The 15,280-nt window shown below is 45.2% G+C and overlaps 1 protein-coding gene across 1 annotated transcript; it reads right to left on the bottom strand.

Annotated features, from left to right (window-relative positions):
• Positions 1-5,454: 5,454 nt before the first annotated feature.
• LOC139223615 (E3 ubiquitin-protein ligase pellino homolog 1-like) lies at positions 5,455-13,603 on the bottom strand. Its single transcript, XM_070855586.1, has 6 exons — positions 13,518-13,603; positions 9,604-9,733; positions 8,577-8,678; positions 7,443-7,640; positions 7,177-7,365; positions 5,455-6,204 (listed from the first exon to the last, which is right to left on the bottom strand). Exons 1-6 carry the CDS (start codon positions 13,601-13,603, stop codon positions 5,626-5,628), a joined length of 1,284 nt encoding a protein of 427 aa, XP_070711687.1. The 3' UTR covers positions 5,455-5,625.
• Between the last annotated feature and the right edge of the window lie 1,677 nt (positions 13,604-15,280).

Here is a 15,280-nt window from a genome sequence, read left to right as displayed (position 1 = left end):
TCCTCCCTCCCTGTCCACAGAGTACATTTTCTGATCTGCCAAGCTTTATTCACAACAATTCAATAGATTACGATTGCCAGGAGGAATATTGATTTTGCAACATATTTAAAACAGCAAGGCCATATTTGAAAAATAAAAATAGTGAAGTGAAAATAACACAATTAAATGTTTGTGAGGTATTTTCTCGTTGTAGGAGTCAGACTAAGTGTCTTATTTTGGGTTCAAAATGGAAGGTGAAAAAAAAGTGTGATGCACGTGCATCATGGAAAGGATCCCTACAGAGAGAGACCTGGAAGATCCTTTTGGTTTAACCACAAACAGCACACACACCAGACTACATTCACTAAAACAGTGATTTTAGAGAACAGGACACAGGAGCTGCTGCTCTGCTGCTGCTTTGATTGGTTAGTTTGTTTGAGTTATTGTGTGTTACAAAAATATTGTGTTGGATCCAGATCAACAGCAAAGTCACACAGTAATACAAACAAACTAACCAACTGAGGTAGCAGTAAACCTGCAATTCCCATCTAAAATTCCTGTTTTTGTGAATGTAGTCTGGTGTGGTATGATTTGATGCTGCAAAGGATTACATTACAGCCTTCGCAGCCTGTTCACTGCCTGTTCTCAGCTGGCTGAGGTGATCCACTGGACAAATAGACATCAAAATATGTAAGAACAGAGACCAGGTTTAGAAATACCAGAGCTATTCATGTCAGATGTGATTAAGATCAAGAATATGATGTAGCACATCAGAATCAGATAATTCTCACTGAGTAACATCACGACACTTGTTTGCTGATATATTCAACATATATTCATCAGAGGGTTTAGACCTGATAAGAACCTTACCAGAGGACGCATATGACTTGATAAAGAGCCTAAAGTTTCCTCCTCTGATTCGATAAAGAAGCTGCTGCTGAAGAGGAGCTGTCAGTGTCTGGAGGAGACCTGGGAGCAGAATGGCTGCAGTCTCTGAGCTCTCCGTCCTGCTGTTCGCTCTCATCGGCAACATTCACGCAGGAGAACGTCTCATCCAATGGGAACAGAGCTCTTACACCTTCAGCCCCCCGAAGGAGGCCGACTTCTGCCTGATCTCCAGGGTGGCTGGTGAGGAGAGGCTCGTCCTGTGGAACACCTCTGACCTCTCGTCCAAGAGCGCCACGGTACCCGGACACTTGGCGCAGCAGCTCTTGGCCGTCAGAAGGGACGACGTCTCTTCTTTTGTCATCCACAACCTGACCCGCTCCGACTCCGGCCTTTACCAAGAGGAGTGTTGGGCCGGGGGCAAAGGGACACATGAGAAAAACACCAGCATCACTATTTGCAGCAAAATAGATGGGATATATGGTTTTCCAGTGGCTCCTGGTGAAGTTGTGGACCAGCCGTGCGAGGAAGACGATCTGGACTCCTTATGGCTGAAACATAAGGTCAGACACAAGCAAGGTATGACGGACTGGGTTTTTGGGGAACGTATGTCGGTGGACGACATTAAGGGATTAAGATTCCAAGAGGTGCAAAACACCTCAGTGCTTCACCTCTACAACTACACAACTACAACCTTCACACTGTACGTCTGCCTGCTGATGAGGCAGCAGCAGTGTGTCAGAGGTCACATACTGTATCCTTTCGTAGTTCCAGAGATGATCTACGGCTCAGTGGAGGAGACGGCCGTGTTGCCGTGCACTCTGGCCAGTCTCAGCGATGACCAGCCTCCACATTGGATGAAATATCATCCACTCACTAACTCCCTCACCGAGCTGGGCCAGAACTTCTCTCTGGTGTTGCCGTCGCTCACTTTAAACCACACAGCGTGGTACTCCTGTCGAGTTAATACAAGCGTGCAAAGATACTTGGTGTTCGTTTGCCCCAAATTGGGCCCTTCAGCTGTGCAGCTCTTCTCAGAGGGAGCTGAGGTCCAGCTCACATGCAGAGGCTGGAATGACGTGCATCACGCTTGGTTCTTCAGGCCGAACCACACGGGAGGGAGAATCTTTAGCACCCTTGATATAAACTTTAGGCAGATTAGAAGAATTTTGTCAGAGTATAACGGGAGCCTGGTGATCTCTAACGCCTCAGCGGAGGACGAAGGAGACTACTGGTGTGCAGCTTTGAAGCCAGATTTTCAGTGCCTGTTGCGAACCAGAACTCTTCTCCAGCTCAGACGGCCCTTCGGGGTTCACTCCACCACCTTCGCCGTGAGGTGCTCGCTGCTCGGCGGCCTGCTGGTGGCGCTCTGTGTCACCGTGGTAGCCGTGAGCCGGAGGAGAGGAAGAGGAGGAGGAGAGCAGCCGTCAGCCGAGACCATTCACATGTTCACACACAGTCATGATGAGCGTTAATCAGCTGTTTTCACTGTGCATATTTCCTCATTCCTCATTGTCTTTAATACACGCGGACATTTGCTTGATTTAGAATTAATGCTTATGAAACATATTTGAAGCAGAATGCAAAAGAAATTATTATTATTGTTGTTATTATTAGTTTTGTTTAGCAGGATAAAACCAAATAATGCTTTTAAAAGTATGGATGATGTTGATATATTGAGCTGTTTGTTCATGTATGAAACATTTACCAGCAGCTGTTTTCACTGAACAATTTAATAAAGTGGTGATTTTATTATTATTGTTGTTGTTGTTATTATTACCAATAACTACAGTGTATTTTAATGAGCCATTATATCGCTCTATTCAAACCTACCAGACTCCACTGACAAAAGCAGTGATTTTAGCTTGCAGACCACAGGAGTTGCAGATCGACTGCTGCCTCAATCAGTTAAGTTTGTTTGTGTTATTGTGTGCTACACAGATATTTTGTTGGATCTGAACTAATCCTTTAAAGCACCATAGACACACAATAACACAAAAAAGTAACTGATTGAGGCAATGGTAGACCAGCAACTCCTGTGTAAAATCCCTGTTTTAGTGAATGTAGTCTGGTGTGTGTGCTGTTTGTGGTTAAACCAAAAGGATCTTCCAGGTCTCTCTCTGTAGGGATCCTTTCCATGATGCTGTCACACACTTAGAATAACACTCTGAGCCTGTCAGTGGATCAAACAAGCTCTTTTAGTGGATCTACTGTGATCAGGTGCAGGAATCACTCTTTATCCTGAGCCATGTGGGTTAATCTGAAACAACTATCTCTCATGCTCACACACTCTTATCGCCGCATCTCCTACACAGCTGTGTTTGCAGGCACGTCAGCCTCAGTGGTTTCAGCTTCATTTCCTCTGACAGAAACACTTCCATGAAGGCCTAAAGAGTCGACTGCTGCTAAGAGTTGGGCTCTCGTGGCGAAGTATTGGCGACAGCTATTAGATTAGATAGGGATCTATTAGTTTTACACACAAAGTTGGAGTTTTACACACAAAACACAGGAAGGGTTCACAAAATATGAGGTTTTGTGCTACATTAAACTACGCAGCAGTTTATAAAAGTATGGCTGAAACCATTAATCATTTGACTGGAAACTGATAAACAATTAATGTAAAAGCCTCACTGAGTGCAGGGCTTTGTATGACTTTGGTGTTTTAAAGTCTTAGTCTGTACCTGAAGTGAAACACACAAAGACAGACAGTAACTTAAACTAACTGATGGAGGCAGCAGCACACCAGCCAATGAAATCTGGTGGCTCTGAAGGGATCAATGTATGTCCACCAAACTCCATTGACAAATTTAGTCATTTTACTACACAGAACACAGGAGTTGCTGGTCTACTGCTGCCTCGGGTGGTTCGCTTGTTTGTGTCACTGTGTGTTACATAAGTATTGTGTTGGGTCCAAACTAACACTATAATCACACTTTAACTCAAACAAACAAACCAATCGAGGCAGCGATAGACCTGCAATTCCCATCTAAAATCCCTGTTTTAGTGAATGGAGTCTGGTGTGTGTGCAGAGAGCGATATAACGGCTGTTTGTGGTTAAACCAAAAGGATCTTCCAGGTCTCTCTCTGTAGGGACCCTTTCCATGATGCTGTCACACACTTAGAATAACACTCTGAGCCTGTCAGTGGATCAAACAGGCTCTTTTAGTGGACCTACACTATTGTGGCTCGTCCATGGCTGAGGCGATCTACCGGACCAGCTCCAAAACAATATGTAAAACCAAGAAAAAAGAAACTGGGCCCAGGTTTAAAAATACCAGAATTACCCTTTAAAAGCTCTTGGCAGTACATTCATTTATTAAGAGTTTATTGCTCATGTAACTTACTGAGTAATGCTGGTTTCAAGTCACAAGACAGCAGCTTAAAAAAAAGTTTCCCAAGAAATATATTTTTGTTATGTTGTGACACAAAGCTTGTTTTAAGACCATAAAATACAGTTGTTCTGTGTTCAGGGAGGCATCAGCTTCACACATGAAGGCCACTTGATTACAGGAAAAAAGATCAAATACAGAAGAAACACTCAAAGTTTCAATTGGTGCCACTATTTGAATATTTTCATTTCCCATAGCAACACCTTTAAGAACAGAAAGTGGACCACAGCGAGACCCTGAGACGCTCGACTGAAACCAGACCGGTGATCGTGTCTTAGTGTTAACGGCTCTTTAAGGCAGTAATAAGACTGGGAAACGTTACAGCAGTTAAATTCTGCACTGATTTACAAAACAACACATAAAACAGAAGAGGAAAAGGAATAAATAGAAAGTTTAAGGCAAATCAAACATCATGCAGCTGCCTCCAGGGAAGGACAACACTACCTGAATCACATGTGATGTTTACAGGAATCAACCCGATAAATGTTTCTATACTCGTCTAAATTAAGTTAAATTAAGTTATAAAAAATTACGTTGTGAAAATGTCAAAACTCAAAGTGTGTGTGTCTGTCCGCTGTTGTTGGTTTCAAGGAGAACTCTGGTATTTTTAAACCTGAGCCGTCTTTCTACACAGTTTGATGTCTAAATGACCAGTAGATCCAGTAGATCACCTCAGCCAGCAGCAGTGAAATTAGTGCTTGTTTGATCCACTGACAGGCTCAGAGTGTTATTCTAAGTGTGTGACAGCATCATGGAAAGGATCCCTACAGAGAGAGACCTGGAAGATCCTTTAGGTTTAACCACAAACAGCACACACACCAGACTACATTCACTAAAACAGGGATTTTACGTCTAGAACAGGTGGGCCGCTCCCTCAATCAGTTAGTTTGTGTTGTGTTGTTGTCTGGCTTTGGTGTTTCATATTGCTATTTCTGTTCCAACAAGGTATTTATGTAACACATAATAACACAAACACACTGACTGATGGAGGCAGCAGCAGAGCAGCAGCTCCTGTGTCCTGTTCTCTAAAATCCCTGTTTTAGTGAATGTAGTCTGGTGTGTGTGCTGTTTGTGGTTAAACCAAAAGGATCTTCCAGGTCTCTCTCTGTAGGGATCCTTTCCATGATGCTGTCACACACTTAGAATAACACTCTGAGCCTGTCAGTGGATCAAACAAGCTCTTTTAGTGGATGTAATTTGCTCATTTGAGTGGCCTTGAAGGATCACGTTGCAGCTCGTTTGGCAGCTTCCAGGTGAGACGATCTACTGGATCAATTCCAACACTTGTTGTACCAACCAGTCATTGAGACACAAAACCCTGTGAACTAGGGCCCAGGTGTGTAAACACCAGAGTGATCCTCATTAGTGGTTTCTAGTCCAGCGGGCTCTGGAAGATGAGTCTGATGCAGCCTGAGTCTCCGCTCAGCGGCTGGATGCAGAACGGGCAGGCGGCGTGGAAGGTGTGCGTGCCGTGGGGCAGCGGGATCTGGCTCCAGTACGCCGCCGTCTTCTCCGAGCTGACGTGACCGCAGGGGACGAAGGCGTGGGTGGGGGGCTCCGCGTCCACGTAGAAGCCCGCCTCGCAGCCCAGCCACAGCGGCTTGTAGGGGCCCCGCGTCCGGCACATGGGGCACTCCCTCTCCGGACACTCCGCCTCCACCTCGGGGTCGCGGCGCCCCCCCCAGCCGTGGTAGCCGTGCACGTGGCCGCAGCGCAGGTAGGCCCAGGGCTGCTTCTCGTCCAGGACGTCCTTGCGGCGGAGGCTGGGGAAGGCCAGCGTGTTGAAGCCCACGGGACACTGCGGCCGCCCGGCGTTCAGCTCCTGCCGCAGCGCCTCCAGGTGTTTGACGGTGGGCGTGTGCGCCAGGCCCTCGGCCGTCCGCCACAGCAGGGTGGCGCCGCACAGGTCGATGAGCGAGCCGTCCATCAGCTCGTTAGACTCCGAGTCCACCTGAGGGAAGAGATCACAGGCCAGTTAGAGCGCCACCACCTGACGCAGCACCCTGCTTCATCCACCTGAAGCAGTAATCAATCAACATCAGTGTGACAAGAAGTCTAGAAAATGACAGAAAGCATCTTTGGGAAAAATGTATTTGACTTTTTAGTTATGTTCTGGCTTCACTTTAGAGGAGCCGTCATGGGTCTCTTTTTTTTAAGACTACATTCACAAAAACAGGAATTTTACCTCACATAATACAGGAATTGCTGATCTACCACTGCCTTGATTGGTTAGTTTGTTTGTATTATTGTGTATTACAAAAATATTAAGATCCTTTTGGTTTAACCACAAACAGCCGTTAAATCGCTCTCTGCACACACACCAGACTACATTCACTAAAACAGGGATTTTAGCTCACAGAACACAGGAGCTGCTGGTCTGCTGCTGCCTCCATCATTTAGTTTGTTTGTGTTATTATGAGTTACATAAATACCTTGTTGGAACAGAAATAGCAACATGAAACACCAAAGTCAGACAATGACACAAAACAAACTAACTGATTGAGGGAATGGCCCACCTGTTCTAAGACGTAAAATCCCTGTTTTTATGAATGTAGTCTGGTGTGTGTGCTGTTTGTGGTTAAACCAAAAGGATCTTCCAGGTCTCTCTCTGTAGGGATCCTTTCCATGATGCTGTCACACACTTAGAATAACACTCTGAGCCTGTCAGTGGATCAAACAAGCTCTTTTAGTGGACCTACTGTGATCAGGTGCAGTTGTCCCAAAGGATCACGTTGCAGCCATTGCAGCCCGTTTGGTGGCTGCTGGCTGAGGTGATCTACTGGACCAGTTCCAACACTTACTACCTATCAGTCATTCCTAAAATATATAAAACTAGAGCCCAGGTTTAAAAATCCCAGAGTTCTCAGCTTGTTCATGTTCATTAAAACTACAGCTCCCATGAAGGGCTACAGGAGTCACCCACCATCTTTCCCCTCTGTTGAGACGATCTGGTTTCCCGCAGCGTGAACACGTTGCCGCACACTGAAATTTCCCTCCACAGACCAGGTTTGGAGTCCTGGTTGAAGCCGTAGCGCGGGTGCATCACCAGAACGCCGTTGGTGGTCAGCCCGTCCATCTGACCGTCCTGCATCCTCCACTTCGCCGCCTTCTCCTGTGAACACGCCAAGGATTCACGATCAATCCCTTAAAATCACACGCAAGGAGTAACGGCTTCCTGGTGCGGCCTACCCCGAGGAAGATGTTCTTGGAGGAGTCGAAGCCCGCCGCGTAGATGCGCGCGGAGTACGGCGGGATTCGCTGGCAGATGATGCGGCAGGCGAATCGGGAGATGGTGCTCTGAACCGCCTGGCCGTCAGCGTGGCTCTGACCGCCGGGCAGCGTGTCCGTCACCACAAAGTCGATGGGATTCTCCGTGGAACGACCGATCTGTGGCGATAAAAGAGAACAAGAAGTTTCTCACCTCGTGTCTGGAGTGTTTAAACCTCAGCTGTGCTGATCCTCATTTCTCTTTCTAATTCCTCAACCGCGGTTTCTCGTGTTTTTCTTTTTTTCGGCTGTCAGAGACTTTTCCTCCGCTCTAAAAAGGACTCAGCACAGTCTTTTGTGGGTGGAGGAAATTCTACCTCATTGTGCAACCTGCAAAATATATGATGGTCAGAAACAAAGCAACACAAAAACTAAATCAAAGCTGTTTTTCTTTACATTTTGGAGAGAAGTCCCAACAAATGCTGCAGTACTTAAATAAGTGAATTATATGTACATGCCTGGGTAGTACCGGAGTACAAATGGAAGTAAATCAATATAAAAAAAGACAGAAAATCAGCCAGAGTTTCTTTAAGAGAGAATGTAAAGGCTTCCAGACTCTGCAGAACTTGTCCGATTTATGATGAAGGTCATGAGTCAGTTTCTCCGGAGGAAGAGGAGCTGATAAGAGTGACATCCACGAGCTGAGCATCGCAGCAGGAGACACTTTTAGCCTCAAAAACAAAGTCTGATTTAGCAGGTAAAATGAGGAAGTCGGTGAAAAAGTCTGCACGCACATGATCAAAAGCATGTCTTACATTTCTAACAGAGGTTCGAGCTGTTGGAGAAGGTTTTCTGGAGGGAATGAGTCTAAAATGAGTCTCATCGCAGACTTGTTTATGTATTTCAGGAGGATCTCATTGCAAATATTGATCCAGATTGAGATCAGATCCAGATATGGAGTCAGAGTATTGGCCGACATTTTTGAGAAAATAAAAGAAAAGAGTCATTTAAAGTCCCGGAGGTTGACTCGATAAGATTAAACTGAATCTCTCTCATGCTTGAACGTGATCTGTGTCGCTGAGGAGACGTCAGGTGGAGTCGGTGGATGTTACAGACCTGGAACATGTCTGTGCCGCCGTCGTGGGTGTACTCCACCACCACCGTCTGTGCCCGGGACAGGGTGTACGAAATACTGTGCTGCTCCTTGTTGCTTATAGCCTGTAGAAACACAGAGGAGATGCAGCTTTTATTAACGGAGAACTGGAGTATTTTTAACCGTAACTGTACTGTACTGTATGTATTTTACTACTAGGTAACAAAAACGTTGGAATTGGTCCAGTACATCGTCTAAAAGAGCTTGTTTGATCCACTGACAGGCTCAGAGTGTTATTCTAAGTGTGTGACAGCATCATGGAAAGGATCCCTACAGAGAGAGACCTGGAAGATCCTTTTGGTTTAACCACAAACAGCTGTTATATCGCTCTCTGCACACACACCAGACTCCATTCACAAAAACAAGGATTTTAGATGGGAATTACCGGTCTACCGCTTCCTTGATTGGTTAGTTTGTTTGAGTTAAAGTGTCATTTTAGTGTTAGTTTGGATACACAATACTTATGTAACACACAGTTACACAAACAAGCTAACCACCCGAGGCAGCGGTAGACCAGCAACTCCTGTGTTCTGTGTAGTAAAATGACTGATTTTGTCAATGGAGTTTGGTGGGTTTGTGGTTCACCAGATTTCATTGACAAAAACAGCAATTTTACCTCACAGAACACAGCAATTGCTGGTCCACTGCTGCCTCGATCAGTTAGTTTACTGGTGTTATTGTGTGTTTTACAAATATTGTGTTGGATCCAAACTAACCCGTTAAAACACCAAAGTCACACAATAACACAAACAAGCAAACTGATTGACACAGAGGTAGACCAGCAATGCCTGCGTAAAATCACTGTTTTTGTCAGTGGAGTCTGGTGGATTTGAAGAGGGCGAGATAAGACTAAGCTAAATTTTTATCATGTCTTCAGTTCAGTTTCTCCTTCTTTTCGAGCCGGCTCAAAAAACCGTCACCACTTCCATGAAGCGGCGGCGTTTCCTCAGCCCGCCATCGCTTCGTGGAGACCTTGCGGTGGCGTCTCACCTTGGCGGCCTGCGGCGTGCAGGATGAGTGGACCGTGCTGGGCTTCACGCCGTTGGCCTTGTTTCTGCGACACAGAGCAAAGCGACTTTTCCGCCTCCCCTTGTCGCCGCTGGGCAGAGAGCCGTTACACCTGAACACACCACGACGGGGAGGAGGTGAGATAAACATTAATGAGAGCAAACAGAATACACACATGTTCGTCATGTTAGATATTATTTACTTTATTCACTTATTTTATTGTATTTACATTCTATTCTTTTGTGCTATTTTATTATCATTGATATTTTTATATGTTATTTTTTCCCTCTTATTGACTTTATTGTGTGTATTGTTACATCATTCATACATTTTTACCTTTTCTCTATTTCTTTACCGGCGTCATCATAAACTGTCTAAAAGAAATGGACGCAGCCCCCGTTGGTTTGTGAATCGCTGTTATGAAGCCTCGAGATCAGCAATTTCAAAATCGCCATGTTGATTTTGGAGCCAGAGGCGACGGGCGAGTTGCTCCTCCCTCGTTTCTGATCGGTTAGGTTTAGGTAGTCCTGCCCCACCCCCCCGAAAAATAACAACAACGCCCGCACAGTGAAACTAAAGCAGCTAAATGGAATCCAGCCATCATCCGTTTGATTATTTACACCTGAGCTTTCTGCGAAAACTCTAACTCTATTTTACTGTTATTATCATTATTATTGCTCTTAAATCAATCAATACATTTTAATCCACCATGTAATATCACTATTTCACTACTACCATTGTCATTACAGCATTTAAATCAACATTCTTTGTCTCAAATTGTTTTTCCTGTCTACATTTGCAGCGTGTCGGATAGAATCGCACCAGTCTTGGTTTCTACTTCAGCTATGAAAAGTCTGCTGTGACAGTCTGGGGTGCCAGACGGCTTTATTTCAGTTCTGGGTGCTATAATAATACATCCAGCAAACAAAAAGGTCTGAAACCACAGCAGCTGACCTCCCTGAACCACAGGCTCTCTCTTGTGTCCGCAGTGAATGGCCTTCAGTCAGGAAGTCAGCTGCATTCTTCGCCGCGGTGCAGCTTCTCAACACATCACATTTAACCGTAATTATGCTGCTCCCAAACAATAAACACTATCTGCCAGAGGAGGGGCACAGACATTGTCTAGTATACTTTAGTATCATTCCTTTGGTACTTGAGTATTTCCTTCTTACCCCACTACACCTCAGAGGGGAGTATTGTATTTATCTGACATCTTAGTTTCCATACGAGGAGCTTATAAAATATGTTTGGCTGGAGAAGCAGAAACAGCAACACTGGGAGTCAGAGGATATCTTCTGTATTTGTAAACCTGGACCCTGTTTTCACATATTTTGGGTTTGAAATGATTTGTAGGTGCAAAAAGTGTTGGAACTGGTCCAGTAGAACAGCCATGACATCGCTCTCTTTAAAACACACCAGACTCCATTGACAAAAACAGTGATTTTACCTCGCAGGACACGGTATGGCTCGTCTACTTCAGCCTCGTTTGTTTCTGTTTTGTATGTGACACAAACATTTTTTTGGCCCTGAACAAAGCCTTTAAAAAGCATCAAAATCACACAATAACACAAACAAGCTAACTGATCACGGCAGCGGTAGACCAGCTACTGCTGTGTAAAATCACTGTTTTTGTCAAGGGAGTTTGGTGGCTTTGAAATGAGCAACATAACAGCTGTTTGTGGTTAAACAAAAAGGATCCTACAGGTCTATCTCTGTGGGGATCCTTGTTCTGCAGGGTGAAAATTACTGCTTTTATCAATGGAGTCTGGCGGCTTTGAAGAGAGCAGAGGTGGATCTGACGGCTTCAGTAAAGGACTGTCCGACGGCAATGTAAAGAGCTAAACATAGTGCACACTGAGGCCTTTTTCTTGCCTCAAATACATGTTCCTGCTGCCCCCGTCCACAGTTAGTACACGTCCTGTCTGCTTCTCCAAACTGTGGACGTGCTAACCGCCATCTACAGCAGGCAAATACACCAACTATGAATAAGACAACCCCCAACTGTCCCTTTAGAGTAGTTAAGAAGACAAACAAGCATATTTCCCAGACGTCTCTTTCACAGCTTCCACTGGGGACAGGAAGCTTTGTGTGTGTGTGTGTGTGTGTGGTGGGGGGGTGGAAAGCTGAAGAGCAGCAACTGTTTTGGTCCAGATTGAAAAGCAGGGACGCTGCGGTCATGTGGTTCACCGTTTACCCCCTCGAGCCACCAGATGGCCTGCTAAACACAGCTTAAATTTAACTACATTTATTTGCAAAGCATCACTTGTTTGCCGAGCGTTTCTCTCACCCTGAGCTGCAGCGAGCCCGAGAAGAGGCTGAATGTTGTGGGGACCTTTAATTAAAAGTCAGTTTTTATCTTCAGAGCCAGACTGCTGCCAGCCGGCCCGCAGGTCAAGTAAACATTCCAGTTGAGTGAAACGTCGAGCCATTCTTCCACGGGATAATGCAAACTTCCTGCGTTTCAGATAAAGTGACGGCCGCCTCCTTTCTTAGACAAACTCAGACCACCCCAACTCCACTGTACCGCGCACAGCACGACTTCTGTTTTCACAAACTCTACGGCTCTTTAAAATTAAACCTGACGACCGGTGTAATTGCTGGTTACCGGCTCTCCCAGACTGGTAAATTACACATGTGGCCACTATAATACGAAAGCAAACAAAAGGTCTGAAGCCACAGCGGCCGCAGCTCTGCTGACGTCTCCCGACCTCCCTGAACCACAGCGAGCGGCCTTCAGTCAGGAAGTCTGCTGCATTCTTTGCTGCGGTGCAGCTTCTCTACACATTCAGCTGCACTCAGGCAGAGTTTTGCTGCACACGAGGATCCTCCAGCGAAGGGATTTGTTTGAGCTTATGTGGAGGCCGACTGATATAACGATGATTGTTCAGGGCAGGAAAAAGCTCTCTGGGGTCTGAACCAGTTTTTGTGGTGTATAAATTTAGCACATGCAAGTATTTGAATATTTCTAAATGTCTAAATGACTTGTAGGTAGTAAAAGTGTTGGAACTGGTCCAGTAGATCACCTCAGCCAGCAGCCACCAAACGGGCTGCAATAGTGGCAGTTTGACAGGCTGGTGTGTGTGTGTGTGTGTGTGTGTGTGTGTGTGTGTGTGTGCGTGTGCGTCAGAGTGTTATTCTAAGTGTGTGACAGCATTATGGAAAGGATCCCTACAGAGAGAGACCTGGAAGATCCTTCTGGTTTAACCACAAACAGCCGTTATATCGCTCTCTGCTCACACACCAGACTACATTCACTAAAATAGGGATTTTACCTCACAGGAAACAGGAGTTTATGGTCTGCTGCTGCAATCAATTAGCTAATTTGTGTAATTGTGTGACTTTTGTGAATTTTAAAGGGGTTTAGTTCTGATCCACCACATAACTGTGTGACACACAATAACAGAAACAAACTTACTGATGGAGGCAGCAGCAGACCAGCAGCTCCTGTGTCCTGTTCTCTAAAATCCCTGTTTTAGTGAATGTAGTCTGGTGTGTGTGCTGTTTGTGGTTAAACCAAAAGGATCTTCCAGGTCTCTCTCTGTAGGGATCCTTTCCATGATGCTGTCACACACTTAGAATAACACTCTGAGCCTGTCAGTGGATCAAACAAGCTCTTTTAGTGGACCTACTGTGATCAGGTGCAGTTGTCCCAAAGGATCACGTTGCATGGCTGCTGGCTGAGGTGATCTACTGGACCAGTTCCAACACTTTTTGCAGCTTCCAGTCATTTAAACACCAAAATATGTTGTTTTTTTTATATACATGTATATATATATATATATATATAGGGTCCAGGTTTAAAAATACCTAAGGTCGTACCATGTCCTTTAAAGCTCCATGTTGATGTGTCAGAAGTTTTGACCACAGCTGTAAAACCTCCTCAGTGAACGTCTTACCCCAGCACAATGAGCTCTCCATACTTGACCGGTCCTTTGGTGGAAGCAGGGGGGGTGGAGATGTTTTCCTGACCAAGCGAAAACATCTGTGCGGCCTTCAGGGTGGGGGGGTATGGCGGGTGGGGTTGGGGGGAGGAAGGGTGAGGCCTCTCACCGCTGTCACCCTCAGAGCGTCTCCATCAGTGCAGGTACTCTCATCACCTGCACACACACACACACACACAGAGCTTTGTGTCACTCTGTGCGTCACTCTGGACGTTTCATTTAAAATTTAAAGAACCCTCTTCAGACATTCACACAAACACACACAAAGGCTTCAACACAACAGCATTCATCAGCACAATACACCCACACTGGCTTTGTACTGGGAGCAACAGCGGCAGACAATGTGTGTATTGACTCCAGAACACTGAGTGGGGTTGTTAGGTGTAAATCAGGCCCATTTGCGTCCGTGACGGGGTGACTCACTTAGCAGCACACTGGAGCTGATGTTACACTCCTTTGTAGCATCAAAAAAAACCCCAAACAAACAAGCGGAGCATTCACCGAGAAGCCGACGCTGGCGTAAAAAAGGCCGAAGAGGACGCGGCGGCATCATCATCATCATCAGAAAGCTGCAGGTTTCAACTCTTCTGCAAAGACGGCGTGTATTTTCTAAATCAAATGGAGTTTAACTGAACTGTTAGAGATTCATGATGTTATGGAGGGCCCACTATCTGCGTCAAATAGCTTTTAGGGGTTCTTCAGGATAATTGCTGTATTTTCAAAACTTATTTTGGTGCCTATATCACAGGTAGATATAAAAACTTTTGTTTTTTTTAAACCAGGAACAGCAGTGTAGTCGCTCTCATCATTTTACCATGCAGAAAACAGGACTTTGGTGGTTTATGGGGTTTAAAATCTACATATTTTGGTGTCTAAATGATTGGTAGGTACAAACAATTCACTCCAGTAGATCACCTCAGCCAGCAGCCACATAACAGGCTGCAATGTGATCCTTTGGGGCAACAGTGGCCAACAAACTACATCCACTAAAAGTACTTGTTTCAGCCACTGACGGGCTCAGATTGTGATTTTAAGGGTTCGTGGTTAAACCAAAAGGATCTTATGGGTCTACCTCTGTAGGGATCCTTTCCATAACGCTGCCAAACAGCGTTTACAACTGTGGCTTCAAAGCCACCAGACTCCATTGACAAAAACAGTAATTTTACCTCACAGAACAGATGAGCTGCTGGTGTGTCACTGCCTTAATCAGTTAGTTTGTGTTATTGTGTTTAACAGAAATTCTGTGATGGATCCGGTTTAACCCTTTAAAGTCACACAATAACACAAACAAACACAAATGATCGTGGCAGCGGTAGACCCACAACTCACTTGCCCTGACAGCTAAAATCCCTGTTTTAGTGAATGTAGTCTGGTGTGTGTGCTGTTTGTGGTTAAACCAAAAGGATCTTCCAGGTCTCTCTCTGTAGGGATCCTTTCCATGATGCTGTCACACACTCAGAATAGGTGATCTACTGGACCAATTCCAACACTTTTTGTACCTACCAGTCATTTAGACACTAGAATATGTAAAAATCGGGCAGAGATTTAAAAGAGTTCTCTTTAAGAGACCCGCAGCTCTGCAAAACAACCTGTGGCTGAAATCCACCACACTATAGTTCAGACTAATCTCACCTCCACTTATCTGATTCCTAAGGGGGGAAACCCTGCAGCCGTGTCAGAAATGTTAATCTGTCGAGTTCAGTGGGTGAAAGACATTT

This window comes from Pempheris klunzingeri, chromosome 3 (genome assembly GCF_042242105.1).
Source record: "Pempheris klunzingeri isolate RE-2024b chromosome 3, fPemKlu1.hap1, whole genome shotgun sequence".
NCBI classification, from domain to species: domain Eukaryota; kingdom Metazoa; phylum Chordata; class Actinopteri; order Acropomatiformes; family Pempheridae; genus Pempheris; species Pempheris klunzingeri.
This window is presented reverse-complemented; position numbering and strand designations above follow the sequence as displayed.

Coding starts and splice junctions, on each gene's coding strand:
- LOC139223615 (XM_070855586.1), bottom strand. CDS start 13,603: ATGTTTTCGCTTGGTCAGGAAAACATCTCCACCCCCCCTGCTTCCACC. Junction 9,734..13,517: donor GGAGAGCTCATTGTGCTGGG/GTAAGACGTTCA, acceptor TGGTGTGTTCAG/GTGTAACGGCTCTCTGCCCA. Junction 7,366..7,442: donor CCAAGAACATCTTCCTCGGG/GTAGGCCGCACC, acceptor GCGTGTTCACAG/GAGAAGGCGGCGAAGTGGAG.